The sequence below is a fragment of the Anomaloglossus baeobatrachus genome, chromosome 9 (assembly GCF_048569485.1).
Source record: "Anomaloglossus baeobatrachus isolate aAnoBae1 chromosome 9, aAnoBae1.hap1, whole genome shotgun sequence".
NCBI classification, from domain to species: domain Eukaryota; kingdom Metazoa; phylum Chordata; class Amphibia; order Anura; family Aromobatidae; genus Anomaloglossus; species Anomaloglossus baeobatrachus.
This window is the reverse complement of record NC_134361.1, coordinates 176779571-176795111: the sequence shown is the minus strand read 5'-3', so window position 1 is coordinate 176795111 and position 15541 is coordinate 176779571. Positions and strand designations below refer to the sequence as shown.

The window sequence follows — 15541 nt, the reverse complement described above, 5'->3', positions numbered from 1 at the left end:
GGACATGCCCAGGAAGGTGATGGATCGTGATGGGACCGGGGATGATTTGTCCAGATTCACTAGCCACCCTAAGCGGGATAGGGTGTCCACAATGATCTGTACGCTGGTTGAGCAGTCGCGGAAGGAGGGGGCCTTGATGAGGAGGTCGTCCAAGTAAGGGAGAACGACCACTCCCCTGGCGTGAAGGACGCTCATGGCGGCCGCCATGACTTTGGTGAAGACCCTTAGTGCGGTGGCAAGGCCGAAGGGTAGAGCTACAAATTGAAAGTGAGAGTCCTGAATTGCAAAGCGGAGAAACTTTTGGTGATCTGGGGCAATGGGTATGTGAAGTACACGTCCTTGATATCTATGGAGGCGAGGAATTCCCCTTCGACCATGGATGCAATAATGGACCTTAGGGACTCCATTCTGAATCTCCGTACGTGCACATGCTTGTTTAGGTGTTTGAGGTCAAGGATGGGTCGAACTGACCCATCCTTTTTGTGGACCACAAAGAGGTTGGAATAAAACCCCCGAACTTCTCGTCGTCTGGGACAGGTATTATCACTCCTGCTGTTAGAACCGACTCGGGGGTCGGGTCCGAAATTCTATGTGGTAACCGGAAGACACAAGGTCTCGCACCCATTTGTCGTCTGAGGCGGCAGCCCAGATGTGTTGAAAGAGCTGCAGTCGACCTCCTACAATGAGTGTGTCTTCCGGGGCGCCGAAGGAGTCATGAGGGGGGAAAACGTTGTGGCCGAGTCTCCCTAGTCCTGGACTGTTTCGGTCTAGGCTGCCATGACGAAGTAGGTTTCGGGGAGAGCTGAGAAGGTCGGTCCATGCGTAGTCCGCGGCTGGTGGCATGGACAGCACACGGGGTGTCGACCAATCAAATGAGTTCTGAAAGGAGCGGAACGAGGACTGTGGACGTCTGGTGAAGGACGTCCTGGACTTCAGCTGGGGGAGGGAGGTACTCTTTCCTCCCGTGGCGTCAGAAATGAGCTTGTCCAGACGTTCGCCAAACAATCGGTCTGGAAAAAAGGGGAGGCCCGTGAGAGACTTCTTGGAGGCAGAGTCCGCTCGCCATTGTCGGAGCCTGAGAGCTCTACGGATGGCTATGGTATTTGAGGCGGCAAACGCTGCGCAGGTAACAGCGTCCATGGAGGCCTGCATGAGGTACTCCGCCGCAGCGGCAATTTGAGCTGTTACCTCTGTGAAGGTATGAGTGAACTGGGATTCCTCAAGCGAAGTGTTAAGGGATTCTGCCCAGACCAAGATCGCCTTTGCGACCCACACAGAGGCAAAGGAGGGCGAGAGGGAGGAACCCGCAGCCTCAAAAGCAGAGCGGGCGAGGTGCTCCACCTGTCTGTCTGTGGGGTCCTTGATGGAGGAACCATCGGGTAAAGACAGGAGCGTCTTCTTTGTGGTAAGGCGGGAGACCGGGGGGGGGGGGGGGTCGACCGAGGGCGGATCGGCCCAGCCCTTAGGGGCAGGTGAGGCAAAAGGGTACCGAAGCACCTGTCAGGCTTCTCCCTTTGCTTTGTGAGTATATCCTGAAACTCAGGGTGATCATCAAAAACCTTTTGGGGTTTCCTTGCCCTCTTAAAGGAGACTGCATGATCAGTGGTAGTGGATGGGGGATCCTCCACATGCAGAGTTTGGTTGATTGCTGCTATAAGGGAGTCTATTGCAGTTTTATCATCTGGGGAGGCTGAAACCAAGGAATCCTCCTGGTACAAACAGCATTCTCCCTCCTCCAGCTCTTCAGAAGCCGTGGAGCGTGTGGGAGAGCCTGTCCTGTGTGCTCCCGAGGGAGAGCCAGCTGGAGACACCCGGCCGTGTGCTCTTTTCCTGATCCCTGCAACCGGTGAAGCATGTGCCCGGATTACCTCAGAAGGATCCTCCATAGGGGTATCCTCCGGCTGCGTTCCGGCTGCGTTCCGTCCAGGGACCCAGAAGGGTGTGGAGGACGACATTGCATAGCCAGCACCAGGTTCTGTGACAGTTTTTCCATGGATTGGGACAGAAACTGTGTCCATTCCGCTGGGCTGGGAGCCCTAGGCTCTGGGCTGACTGTTGCGGCGGTGGTGCCCCCCCTCCAGCCAGCAAGCTAGGGAAAAGTTAACACTGTGTGTTCAGGATTCCTGGGGCTCTCTTCCTTGCATAATAAATACTGTATATTCAGCAGTCCTGGGAGCCTTTCCTGCACAGCCTTTTCTCCCTTTGTCTGGGAAACCAGTCAGGGAGGACCTTAAACACTGCTTCAATCCAGGCAGTGACAATAGCAGAGTCAGCTTGCTGTATCCGGTCACAACGGTGCCATATTCAACTCAGAGCCTGCAAAGAGGGGCTGAGGAATTGATGCCATATTCAACTCAGAGCCTACAAAGAGGGGCTGAGGAATTGTGCCTCTGCCCTGGGCTTTGGAAAATCGGTGTCTATGGAACCACTCGTCCAGCCCAGGATTCAGCGTCGCAGGAGGGGGTATGTGTAGGCAACACTTCACGTTCCCGCCCGTTGATGGTAGTGGGAGATCGGTCCCAAAAGGAAACCGTCGCCCTCAAAAAAATAACAAACCTTGAAAGGATGTGCCTCCTACAGACACTAAGCTAAAACTAAGGTTGCCTGGCCCGGCCAGGGGGTGTATACTGCAGAGGAGGAGCTATGCTTTTGCATCTACTTAGTGTCCTCCTATGGAAAGGCAGCATAACACCCATGGTCCTGTGTCCCCCAATGAGGCGTCAGAGAAATTATTCTTTTACCGGAGTCTGGACCTTCTTACTGGCGAGCGTGGATCTCCTAATACCACTCTGTTTTGTTCTTTGGACTGGAAAAGACTTAAACAATAGATCATTTTCTGATAATAACGGACCTTTGTGTTCTTGTCCTCTATGAAGCATGAGAAGATTAATCCCACAAATCCGACATCCATCATCTGGTACATGGCCTGGGTGCGCACATCTGCAGGACAATGATAGAAGAGACCACTGATAGTAATAAAGCGGTAAATGTTGCCTATCTGACTTTATCAATGATGTTCATTTAGCTGGATTCACACATCTGGATTTTGCGGAGCGAGGATGGACCGGCCTTGTGTCTTATAATCCCCATAGCCTCCCGGTCCGGATTTGCTTCGTGAAACGCAGACGTATGAATACAGCTCTAGTCTCTTACCAACATGGGAAGGCCACACTGTAATATGTGGGTGAGAGTGGTACCAGCCAACAACCCTCATGGGACGTCCAGTGATCTCAGACAATCTGTGCGGATGAGTTAAAAGAAAAAACAAAAACTTTGCCCAGAAGGGAAGCAATGAAGTCTTTCTATTACCTGATATGCCATAACACAAGAAATAAAGGCAACATCCAGAAAAGTGGATATGTTGTAGGAAAACTCCATTCACACTTGCCATCAGAAAACCACACACTTTTTCTTACCTGGCTGTTGCTATCCCATCTAAGAGCGGAGTTCCTAATTCCAGGGATTTGTCACTTACTAGACTGCCTGCTGCTATTTTGATATAATCACAGTTTTATCTGCTGCACCTCTACCAGTTCTCTAACCCCGCCCTCACCACTGATTGGCTGCTTATGCACAGTGTACACAGAAAACTGCCAATCAGTGGTGAGGGCGGGGTTACACACGGCAGCAGGACTATAAGGCATGAGACAAATAGTCTTCTAATGATAATCTCCTGCTGATAAAACAGTGATTTTATCAAAACTACACTAAGCAGCCTAGTAAGTGAAGCTTCACTGGAATTAGGATCTTTGACCCTACGTTATGCTGCTCTCAGATTTAAGTGGCAAGAACCTGGTGACAGATTGGCTTCAACTAAGAATCTGACAGTCAGCCTTTTTGATAGGAGAGTCTTTATCTATGCAAAAAGTGCAAGTGATTGGGGTCTGATTACTTGTCAGTAACTTGCACTATAAAGCAGTGATATACAGGGATCTTTGCAAGCATAATACGTGTCATGGCAAAGCTATGGTTAAGTCCCAGCCTTATCTATGTCTGAACTCCTGCCAACTGATTAATGACAACAAAGTCCAGCTCAAATTTTATGTGGTTATAAATCGGCAACAAAGGAAACCCAATAGTAATGATTATTAATAGTGATGAGCGGGCACTACAATGCTCATGTGCTCGGTACTCGTAACAAGCAGTTGGATGCTCGGATGGGCGCAACTTAACTACCCAAGCATAATGGAAGTCAATAGGGAATATGAGCATTTTTCCAGAAGATTTCCCGAAAAAAATGCTCCAGATCCCCATGGACTTTCATTATACTCAGTGCTCAAGTCATGCCCATCTGAGTATCCAACTGCACGTTACGAGTACCCAAGCATGGTAGTGCTCGCTCATCACTACTGAGCACCCGAGCATGGTAGTGCTCGCTCATCAATACTGAGCACCCGAGCATGGTAGTGCTCGCTCATCACTACTGAGCACCCGAGCATGGTAGTGCTCGCTCATTACTACTGAACACCCCAGCATGGTAGTGCTCGCTCATCACTACTGAGCACCAGAGCATGGTAGTGCTCGCTCATCACTACTGAACACTCCAGCATGGTAGTGCTCGCTCATCACTACTGAGCACCCGAGCATGGTAGTGCTCGCTCATCACTACTGAACACTCCAGCATGGTAGTGCTCGCTCATCACTACTGAACACTCCAGCATGGTAGTGCTCGCTCATCACTACTGAACACCCCAGCATGGTAGTGCTCGCTCATCACTACTGAACACCCCAGCATGGTAGTGCTCACTCATCACTACTGAGCACCAGAGCATGGTAGCGCTCGCTCATCACTACTGAGCACCCGAGCATGGTAGCGCTCGCTCATCACTACTGAGCACCCGAGCATGGTAGTGCTCGCTCATCACTACTGAGCACCCGAGCATGGTAGTGCTCGCTCATCACTACTGAGCACCCGAGCATGGTAGTGCTCGCTCATCACTACTGAGCACCCGAGCATGGTAGTGCTCGCTCATCACTGCTGAGCACCCGAGCATGGTAGCGCTCGCTCATCACTACTGATCACCCGAGCATGGTAGTGCTCGCTCATCACTACTGAGCACCCGAGCATGGTAGTGCTCGCTCATCACTACTGATCACCCAAGCATGGTAGTGCTCGCTCATCACTACTGAGCACTCCAGCATGGTAGCGCTCGCTCATCACTACTGAACACCCCAGCATGGTAGTGCTCGCTCATGACTAATTACTATATGCAGTAAAGCAATAAAAAAAAAATGGCCCTAAATGTTAACTAAGAACCTCGTGTTCTGTCTTTATAAATGCTGCCTAGCTGCAGTCGATCAATGTATAATATTAGGATCAGCGCTTTGTCTTTTTCTAGTTAATAACGTGACTTAAAATATCCCCTGACCTTACACCCCCCCACACCACATCCCATAATTACAGTGTCAGATTCCCCCTAATACCTGTGTGACAGGTGTGGTCTGATCACCCCCCCATATGTCACTATGTGGCTGCCATTGCGCAGGATAAATGTGCCGTCAGTATATAGACCAAAGGTGGCGCGGTATATAACTCATATATGTCCTTATGCAGAAGGATATATCGGCTTCTGTAGTGGCCGCTGACAGCTGCTCCGGTGATATCTCCACCCGATCCTTCCTCTTGTCGGATCGCCGTAAGATGATGACGGAGTGAATGTGGACGACTCTCTGCGTATCCACCTGTGTGACACAGAACAGGACACATCCGTCACTAGGCTGCAGGGCTTATCCTATAGATATACCACAGAGGTGGTCGGTAACCTAGGCAACGAGCCGTAAAGTATAAATACAAAATGTGATCATTTGCTGAGGGTTGGGGGGTCTGAGCGCTGGGAAACCCACTGATCACAAGAATGGTGAGTGAGGGGGTCCCACAGAACACGCCATATAATCAGGACCACGCAATTTGTGATTAGGTGGTGTAGTCATGACAATTACAGCTGTAGAATAAGACTAAAGTGGCCATTGCCCATAACAACCTATCAGATTTCAACTGTCAAATCCATATCCCTGGCGGAAATGAAAGCTAAGTTCTGATTGGTCGGTAATAACAGCGTCTCCCGGCATTACATGCTGAGCAGCAGATGCCCCCGGGCTCTCACCTCGCCTATACACAAGCCCATAACCTCCTCCCGCTCAGTGCTCAGCGAATGGGCCACACAAACTAAAAAAGCATCTCCTTCGATGTGCACGGCCTGCACCGCCATCTTGCTCCGCGGCAGCTCTTGCGTCGATGTTTGCGTTCCAGGAAGTACAAGCCATGTCCGCGGCGGGCGCCATTTTGTTGAAGTCAGCACTTTTGAATATACTCGGTGTGGTCTTCTAGAAAATGGCAGCTCATACACCTGACTGGAAAAACACGGTACCAAAACCTTTTTCTTTTAACATACACTTGACTGGCACGTCCTTCAGTGAGCTTCCTGCAACATTGTGCTCCGGGGTTTCCCCACTCCGTGGTGTCCGTGTTTGCGTTTTCAGGATGTTTTAATTATAAGTTTGTCAGGTTAGTTTTACCACTTGTAGCAGGAAATGTATATTGACATGCATTGATGCACCAGTTGTATCCTCTGCAGTGCTTATCTGTCATCTGCCATTTCTGTCTCTGGGCTCCATACAGGAGGGCCTGTGCTCTTATTTCCACAATCATTATTGCATTTGTGCCTTTATTTTTTTTCCAGCTTTTGGCTATGTGCGCACGATGCGTCGGTGTACCTGCAGTTTATTCTGCACGTTTTCCTTCCCTTGGTTTTTGACCAAATGGCTTTTGACCATTTTTTAGCGCTAAAAACGCATGCGTATTAACCGCATTTTTAGTGCGTTTTCAGCTGCGTTTCTGCAGATGCGTTTTGTAGATCAAGACACTGAGAAATAAAGTTGGAATAGTCAAAAAGAATGAAAAAAGAGAAAAAAATGATTATATTCACTTTTATTATAACTATATGTAAAATCAACAATTATAATAGCGGTTATGCAGATTTTAAGCGAAAAATTGGTGCTATTTATTATTTTATAACATTTAAATTTTCGGTTATTGTGTGTGTGTGTGTGTGTGTGTGTGTGTGTGTGTGTGTGTGTGTGTGTGTGTGTAAAGGAACATTAGAATCCTTTAATTTTGTGCCACAAAAGCATGCGTTTTTGTAGCCAAAAACGCAGTGGAAAAGCAGGTAAAAAGCATGAAAAACGCCGGAAAGTTGATTTTGGTTGCATTTTGCCATTTCTCATGGACTCCAATGTTAAGGAAACTCTGCAGAAATGGCAAAAACAACTGACATGCTGCTTCTTTTTCTGCATGGTTTTTGACCCAAAATATGCAAATTAAACGCTGCAGAAAAAAAAAGCAAAGTGCAGACAGGATTTCATCTTTTCCCATAGACTTTGCTGGAAAACAAAAACGCATGCGTTTTAGCGCAGAAACGCTGCCGCTAAAAACGCTGCAGAAACGCGGGTAAAAGCGCAACGTGCGCACATAGCCTTTGGCCTTTTTTTGTACCAAACAGTTGTGGGTTGTTTTTTTTAAAAAAAAAACAAAGAACAAGTTATCTGTCATGACAGCGAAATAAGGCTAGTTTCACACTTGCGCTATTTTGACGCAAACGGAATCCGTCACTAATGTAGTACAGTTCATTTATTTACATTGGAAGCGCGTTACTATGGCGCGTGCGTGTGTCATGCAGTACCTGCTTGTGTCCACACGATGTCGCGCTTCCACTGTAAATAAATGAACTGTACTACATTACTGACGGATTCCGTTTGTGTCAAAATAGCGCAAGTGTGAGTGAGCCCTAACGGGTCAGAGCACCTTTGGCAAGGCAAGTTGGAGCGTCTCACGGAAAGGCGGGTCTGAGCATCTGCTGGAAAGGCAGGTCTGAGCGTCTCTAGCTAGGTGGGTCTGAGGGTCTCCCGGAAAGGCAGGTCTGAGGATTTCCCGGAAAGGCGGGTCTGTGAGTCTCCCGGAAAGGCGGGTCTGAGGGTCTCCCGGAAAGGCGGGTCTGAGGGTCTCCCGGAAAGGCGGGTCTGAGGGTCTCCCGGAAAGGCGGGTCTGAGGGTCTCCCGGAAAGGCGGGTCTGAGGGTCTCCCGGAAAGGCGGGTCTGAGGGTCTCCCGGAAAGGCGGGTCTGAGGGTCTCCCGGAAAGGCGGGTCTGAGGGTCTCCCGGAAAGGCGGGTCTGAGGGTCTCCCGGAAAGGCGGGTCTGAGCGTCTCCCGGAAAGGCGGGTCTGAGCGTCTCCCGGAAAGGCGGGTCTGAGCGTCTCTAGCTAGGTGGGTCTGAGGGTCTCCCGGAAAGGCAGGTCTGAGGGTTTCCCGGAAAGGCGGGTCTGAGCGTCTCTAGCTAGGTGGGTCTGTGGGTCTCCCGGAAAGGCGGGTCTGAGCGTCTCTAGCTAGGTGGGTCTGAGGGTCTCCCGGAAAGGCAGGTCTGAGGGTTTCCCGGAAAGGCGGGTCTGAGCGTCTCTAGCTAGGTGGGTCTGTGGGTCTCCCGGAAAGGCGGGTCTGAGCGTCTCCCGGAAAGGCAGGACGGATGGCTCAGTGGTTATCCGCCAACCAATTTTAAAGTTCCTGAAGCTCAGAAATACTTGTCATAAATTGCTGGAAAAGTGTGTACAAGCAGTGAGCAGACACTGTGCGATAATGACCCTTATATACAACCATCGAGCCAACAAATAGTACATGAGGGAACAATGGAGCAATGAAAGAAGGCAGCGGATAGGATGAATTACATTTTATTTTACATCATGTGGACTCTTAGGTGCATCCATACCTCAACAGTTACTCTTTTTAAGGCAGTGGTTCACAACCTTTCTGACCATGTGAGCCCCGTCGCGCTCTGCAGGAGGGCCGCGAGGCCCGTCGCGCTCTGCAGGAGGGCCGCGAGCCACATTTTGCTCTTTCCCCTTCACAGTAGTGACACCCAGAGCCTCCATTACCAGTATAATAGCAGCCAAAGATTCTCTACAGAAATCACCACCCCGGGGCAGGATCTAGAGGTTCCTACCGTTATCCTGATGTGCTTGTTTGCATGAGGCTACTCACAAATGTCATCATCTGGAGCCCTGCTCTTCATAGCTGTCTGCAAGACCTTGTGCTTATGACCTAGCTGGCCAACAGCTGTGAGCCACACTTCATTTGCCCGTGATCCACATATGACTCCCTAGCCACAGATTGGCCACTCCTGATTTAAGACTCACAGATGATACCAGTGAAGCCTGTGATCGCCAGTTGTCATTCTGGATCTAAGGAGCAGCACATTGACGCTGTTTAGAGATTTCCATTACTTAAATTGCGCCATTATTCTAGAGAATCTCTAGAAACTCCAGTTTTTTTCATGCGGTCACCATTAATATTAATAAATAGGTTTATTAGTGATGAGTGCGCGCTACCATGTCCTGATTAATGCATTATATTCTAAATAATATTGTGATGAGGGATTATTAGGCAATTTCTCATAGTATGGTATATCAGAACGTGTGTGGCCTTTTGTATTTTGGAACTTGTCACATACAAACACATTTTGGAGCACTACTGTATTAGCTGTCGGGCACAGGGATGAGCAGCTGAACTCACCGTCCACAGCACCGCTCTCTATACTGTACACACGCCCCGGTAATTTGATTGACAGCTCACTCTGCAGCACATCTGTGCACAGCGACATGCGTACAGTATAGGGAGCTGTGAGCGTTGACTGTAGACCCTCCATTATACAGACTTTTTAGTACTGAGCCTGGCAACTCAAAGAAAAGGACAGGAACACAAGCAGCATCTCTCCAAATTTACTTATGTACTACAGGACAGCTGTACTTGTATACCACACAACTCGCTTTGGCAGTGTCGGGGGGAGGAGTGAATATGTATGAGCATAATGAGCGGCCGGCTCGGAAATATCAAAGAGCTTCCGCGGGAGCAGTGTGACAGCCGTGCCGGTGATCAGTGAGTATGCAGCGCTTGCTCCTACCCCTTTGCCCCAGATTCTGTTCCCCTTAGACTTTATATGAGGACCAGCATCTGGCCAGATACCCTGGACTGCAAGTAAGTCTCTGTCCGTTTTTTTGCGCTCCGCAAAAACAAGAAGTCACATGGATGACACATGGACTGTGTACAGGACGGATGCGGTTGTCACACGGATGCCACACGGATGCATCTGTGAAAAAAGAGGACCGTTTTTTACGTACCGCAAAAACAAAACGGTCATGTGAATGAGCCCTTAGGCAGACTAGCAAGAGTTCATCTCTACAGGGTTGCTTGTAAGGCTGGAAACACATCTATGCGAGTAAAATCGGTCCGACTGGGCTGAAAAAAACTCGGCTGATTTTAGTTCACGTTAGGTCCGAGTGCAACGCAAGTGCGATGCTATTTCTGAATAAATTAATGATTTTACTAGCGTGTGTAATGCGTGTGTAATGCGTATTTTTTACGATGTCATCTGCCATTCAGCTCTGCTACATGGCCGCTGACAGCAGACACAGACAGCCATGTAGCAGAGCTGAATGGCAAATGACAGCAGACAGAGAAAGAGCCGCACGATCAGAATGAACTCGGGTGAACTTCACCCGACTTCATTGTCATGCTGCGGCTCTGTCTGTGTTGCGTCCTGATTAGCTGTCACCTGTGAAGGGCTCACCGGTGACCGCTAATCCCCCAAGTGACTGAAGTTAGCAGCCCTCTCTCATACTCACCGATCCCCGGCGCCGCGCTGCACGGCGTTCATACTGCTGTGGCGGCTTTTACTATTTTGAAAAAGCCGGCCGCTCATTAAACAATCTCGTATTCCCTGCTTTCCCCGCCCACAGGCGCCTATGATTGGTTGCAGTGAGACACGCCCCCACGCTGAGTGACAGGTGTCTCACTGCACCCAATCACAGCAGCCGGTAGGCGTGTCTATACTGTGCGGTGAAATAAATAATTAAATAATTAAAAAAAACGGCGTGCGGTCCCCCCAATTTTAATACCAGCCAGATAAAGCCATACGGCTGAAGGCTGGTGTTCTCAGGATGGGGAGCTTCACGTTATGGGGAGCCCTCCAGCCTAACAATATCAGTCAGCAGCTGCCCAGAATTGCCACATACATTAGATGCGACAGTTCTGGGACTGTACCCGGCTCTTCCCAATTTACCCTGGTGTGTTGGCAAATCGGGGTAATAAGGAGTTAATGGCAGCCCATAGCTGCCACTAAATCCTAGATTAATCATGTCAGGTGTCTCCCCGAGATACCTTCCATGATTAATCTGTAAATTACAGTAAATAAACACACACACCTGAAAAAATCATTTATTAGAAATAAAAAATATTAACAAATTCCCTGGTTCACCAATTTAATAAGCCCCAAAAAGCCCTCCATGTCCGGCATAATCCATGGACCTCCAGCGTCGCTTCCAGCTCTGCTGAATGAAGGTGACAGGAGCTGCAGCAGACACCGCCGCTCCTGTCACCTCCACGCGGCAACTGAGGTGAGTAGCGCGATCAGCTGAGCTGTCACTGAGGTTACCTGCTGTCACTGGATACAGCGGCGGCCGCGGGTAACCTCAGTGACAGCTCAGCTGATCGCGCTACTCACCTCAGTTGCTGCGTGGAGGTGACAGGAGCGGCGGTGTCTGCTGCAGCTCCGGTCACCTCCATGCAGCAGAGCTGGAAGCGACGCTGGACCATCCTGGATTACGCCGGACATGGAGGGCTTTTTGGGGCTTATTAAATTGGTGATAAGGGAATTTGTTAGTGTTTTTTATTTCTAATAAATGATTTTTTTCAGGTGTGTGTGTGTTTATTTACTGTAATTTACAGATTACTCATGGAAGGTATCTCATAGACGCCTGACATGATTAATCTAGGATTTAGTGGCAGCTATGGGCTGCCATTAACTCCTTATTACCCCGATTTGCCAACGCACCAGGGCAAATCGGGAAGAGCCGGGTACAGTCCCAGAACTGTCGCATCTAATGTATGCGGCAATTCTGGGCGGCTGCTGACTGATATTGTTAGGCTGGGGGGCTCCCCATAATGTGGAGCTCCCCATCCTGAGAATACCAGCCTTCAGCCGTATGGCTTTATCTGGCTGGTATTAAAATTGGGGGGGACCGCACGCCGTTTTTTTTAATTTATTTATTTATTTCACTGCACAGTATAGACCCGCCCACCGGCTGCTGTGATTGGGTGCAGTGAGACACCTGTCACTCAGCGTGGGGGCGTGTCTCACTGCAACCAATCATAGGTGCCTGTGGGTGGGGAAAGCAGGGAATAAGAGATTGTTTAATAAGCGGCCAGCTTTTTCAAAATAGTAAAAGCCGCCAGAGCAGTGTGAATGCCGTGCAGCGCTGGGGATCGGGGATCGGTGAGTGTGAGAGAGGAGGGGAAAATGACCGACAGACTGTGAGAGAGGGACAGAGATAGTGACGGACTGACAGAGAGAGAATAGAGACCGAGAGGGAGAGACCGACTGACAGAGAATAGTGATTGACAGACATTGTGAGACATCACTCGTTTCCAGTGTTTTAGGAAACATGCGAGAAATGTATTTAGAAAATCGGATGTCACTAGGATGGTGTGAGTGCCGTCCCGTGACATCCGATTATTTACACGCTCCCATAGACTTGCATTGGAGAAACTCGCAGTAGAAACTCACAAAAAAGCAGCATGCTGCGATTTTTTTCTCAGTCCGATTTGGACTGAGAAAAAAATCGCAGATGAGAGCTGAATCATTCACTAACATGTGTCCGATTCCAATGCGAGTTTTTCTTGCATTGCTCTACTGCGAGAAACTCGCAAGTGAGAAGCAGCCCTTAGACTCTTTGATCACATATGGGGGAGCCAGGCATGTTTACTCCTCTCCTATATATGCTGGCTGTATTATTCCATCATTGCCAGCTATAGCTTATCTATACTGGTTTGGTGTGGTGTTGTTATCCAGACGTACTGGTGGTTATTGTGCATTATTACAGTGAGCGGTTATGATTATAACCCTTGTCTTTTTGTTGCTACCTACCTGCTCTTGCTTTTCTCCTTAAGGTGTGCACATATCCTATTTGTGCCTTATGTTTGGCTGCTTCTGCTCTCCCTTCAGGCAGTGTTATTTTTAGCCCTTGGATACCTCTGAGTCCTCCATTATGTGCTGGGCTGACCCCTACTATTGAAGACGCAGGTGTCCGTCCTGCGACCTTACTAAGCTGCCATCCATTCCGGCACTTGCTATATTACATTCATATTTTTTTGTGATTGACTTACTAATGACTTTGCCTCTTTCCCCCAGGTGAGTGATGTCTAAGAGAAAGGATCCATGTCAGAAGGCCGCGTGTGCAATCCAGAAATGCCTGCAGCGTACGTCCTAATAAGCAAGTTGTCGCGTCACAGTCTGCCCTGTACAGTGCAATATGGCGATGTTCACACTTATTGTGTTTTTACAGTAAACAACTATAAGGACAGCTGTTGTGAGCAAGAGATTCAAGCCATGCGCATGTGCTGTGCTGAGCTGCGCGCAGGGGAGTCCGTCTGCTGCTCCGGCTTCACTGACCCACAAGATAGTAAAGAAAACCTGACGGGATCCTCATGTGCGGACCGCAGCAGACCTACAATCAATAACAGCTAGTGCTGTGCAGGACAACATTTAAAAACTTGCTCTAAGAGACGCCGTCTGTATCGGGATCTAATACCACTATCATGTGTCAGGCTCTGATATGATGTGAATAGAGCCCAACTTTGGTGTATGTCAAAATGTATCCACGGGGCACTATTCACCCCAAAAATGCACAAAGTGGGGCTATTGCTGCTATGTCAAGATTTTTTTTTTTTCGTTTTGTCTCCAGGTAGCCATGTGCCATGTAGTGAAACTTTATGAAGGCTTCTGTTTTCTACTTATCACTTTAAAGGGAACCTGTCACCAAATTTGTCCCCTATAAGCTGCGGCCACCACCACTGAGCTCTTATACAGTTAGGTCCAGAAATATTTGGACAGTGACACAATTTTCGCGAGTTGGGCTCTGCATGCCACCACATTGGATTTGAAATGAAACCTCTACAACAGAATTCAAGTGCAGATTGTAACGTTTAATTTGAAGGTTTGAACAAAAATATCTGATAGAAATTGTAGGAATTGTCACATTTCTTTACAAACACTCCACATTTTAGGAGGTCAAAAGTAATTGGACAAATAAACTAAACCCAAAAAAAATATTTTTATTTTCAATATTTTGTTGCGAATCCTTTGGAGGCAATCACTGCCTTAAGTCTGGAACCCATGGACATCACCAAATGCTGGGTTTCCTCCTTCTTAATGCTTTGCCAGGCCTTTACAGCCGCAGCCTTCAGGTCTTGCTTGTTTGTGGGTCTTTCCGTCTTAAGTCTGGATTTGAGCAAGTGAAATGCATGCTCAATTGGGTTAAGATCTGGTGATTGACTTGGCCATTGCAGAATGTTCCACTTTTTTGCACTCATGAACTCCTGGGTAGCTTTGGCTGTATGTTTGGGGTCATTGTCCATCTGTACTATGAAGCGCCGTCCGATCAACTTTGCGGCATTTGGCTGAATCTGGGCTGAAAGTATATCCCGGTACACTTCAGAATTCATCTGGCTACTCTTGTCTGCTGTTATGTCATCAATAAACACAAGTGACCCAGTGCCATTGAAAGCCAGGCATGCCCATGCCATCACGTTGCCTCCACCATGTTTTACAGAGGATGTGGTGTGCCTTGGATCATGTGCAGTTCCCTTTCTTCTCCAAACTTTTTTCTTCCCATCATTCTGGTACAGGTTGATCTTTGTCTCATCTGTCCATAGAATACTTTTCCAGAACTGAGCTGGCTTCATGAGGTGTTTTTCAGCAAATTTAACTCTGGCCTGTCTATTTTTGGAATTGATGAATGGTTTGCATCTAGATATGAACCCTTTGTATTTACTTTCATGGAGTCTTCTCTTTACTGTTGACTTAGAGACAGATACACCTACTTCACTGAGAGTGTTCTGGACTTCAGTTGATGTTGTGAACGGGTTCTTCTTCACCAAAGAAAGTATGCGGCGATCATCCACCACTGTTGTCATCCGTGGACGCCCAGGCCTTTTTGAGTTCCCAAGCTCACCAGTCAATTCCTTTTTTCTCAGAATGTACCCGACTGTTGATTTTGCTACTCCAAGCATGTCTGCTATCTCTCTGATGGATTTTTTCTTTTTTTTCAGCCTCAGGATGTTTTGCTTCACCTTAATTGAGAGTTCCTTAGACCGCATGTTGTCTGGTCACAGCAACAGCTTCCAAATGCAAAACCACACACCTGTAATCAACCCCAGACCTTTTAACTACTTCATTGATTACAGGTTAACGAGGGAGACGCCTTCAGAGTTAATTGCAGCCCTTAGAGTCCCTTGTCCAATTACTTTTGGTCCCTTGAAAAAGAGGAGGCTATGCATTACAGAGCTATGATTCCTAAACCCTTTCTCCGATTTGGATGTGAAAACTCTCATATTGCAGCTGGGAGTGTGCACTTTCAGCCCATATTATATATATAATTGTATTTCTGAACATGTTTTTGTAAACAGCTAAAATAACAAAACGTGTGTCACTGTCCAAATA

At 48.2% G+C, this 15541-nt stretch overlaps 1 protein-coding gene across 1 annotated transcript in view; it reads right to left on the bottom strand.

The window, feature by feature from the left end:
• BRCC3 (BRCA1/BRCA2-containing complex subunit 3) overlaps window positions 1-6224 on the bottom strand; it is a 68700-nt gene extending 62476 nt beyond the window's left edge. The window contains exons 1-4 of the mRNA XM_075322815.1: window positions 6105-6224; window positions 5563-5682; window positions 3154-3241; window positions 2852-2940 (exon numbers count right to left, since the gene is read on the bottom strand). Coding sequence (XP_075178930.1) covers window positions 2852-2940; window positions 3154-3241; window positions 5563-5682; window positions 6105-6209 — 402 coding nt within the window. The 5' untranslated portion in view covers window positions 6210-6224. The remainder of the gene's footprint in view (window positions 1-2851; window positions 2941-3153; window positions 3242-5562; window positions 5683-6104) is intronic.
• Window positions 6225-15541: the final 9317 nt, after the last annotated feature.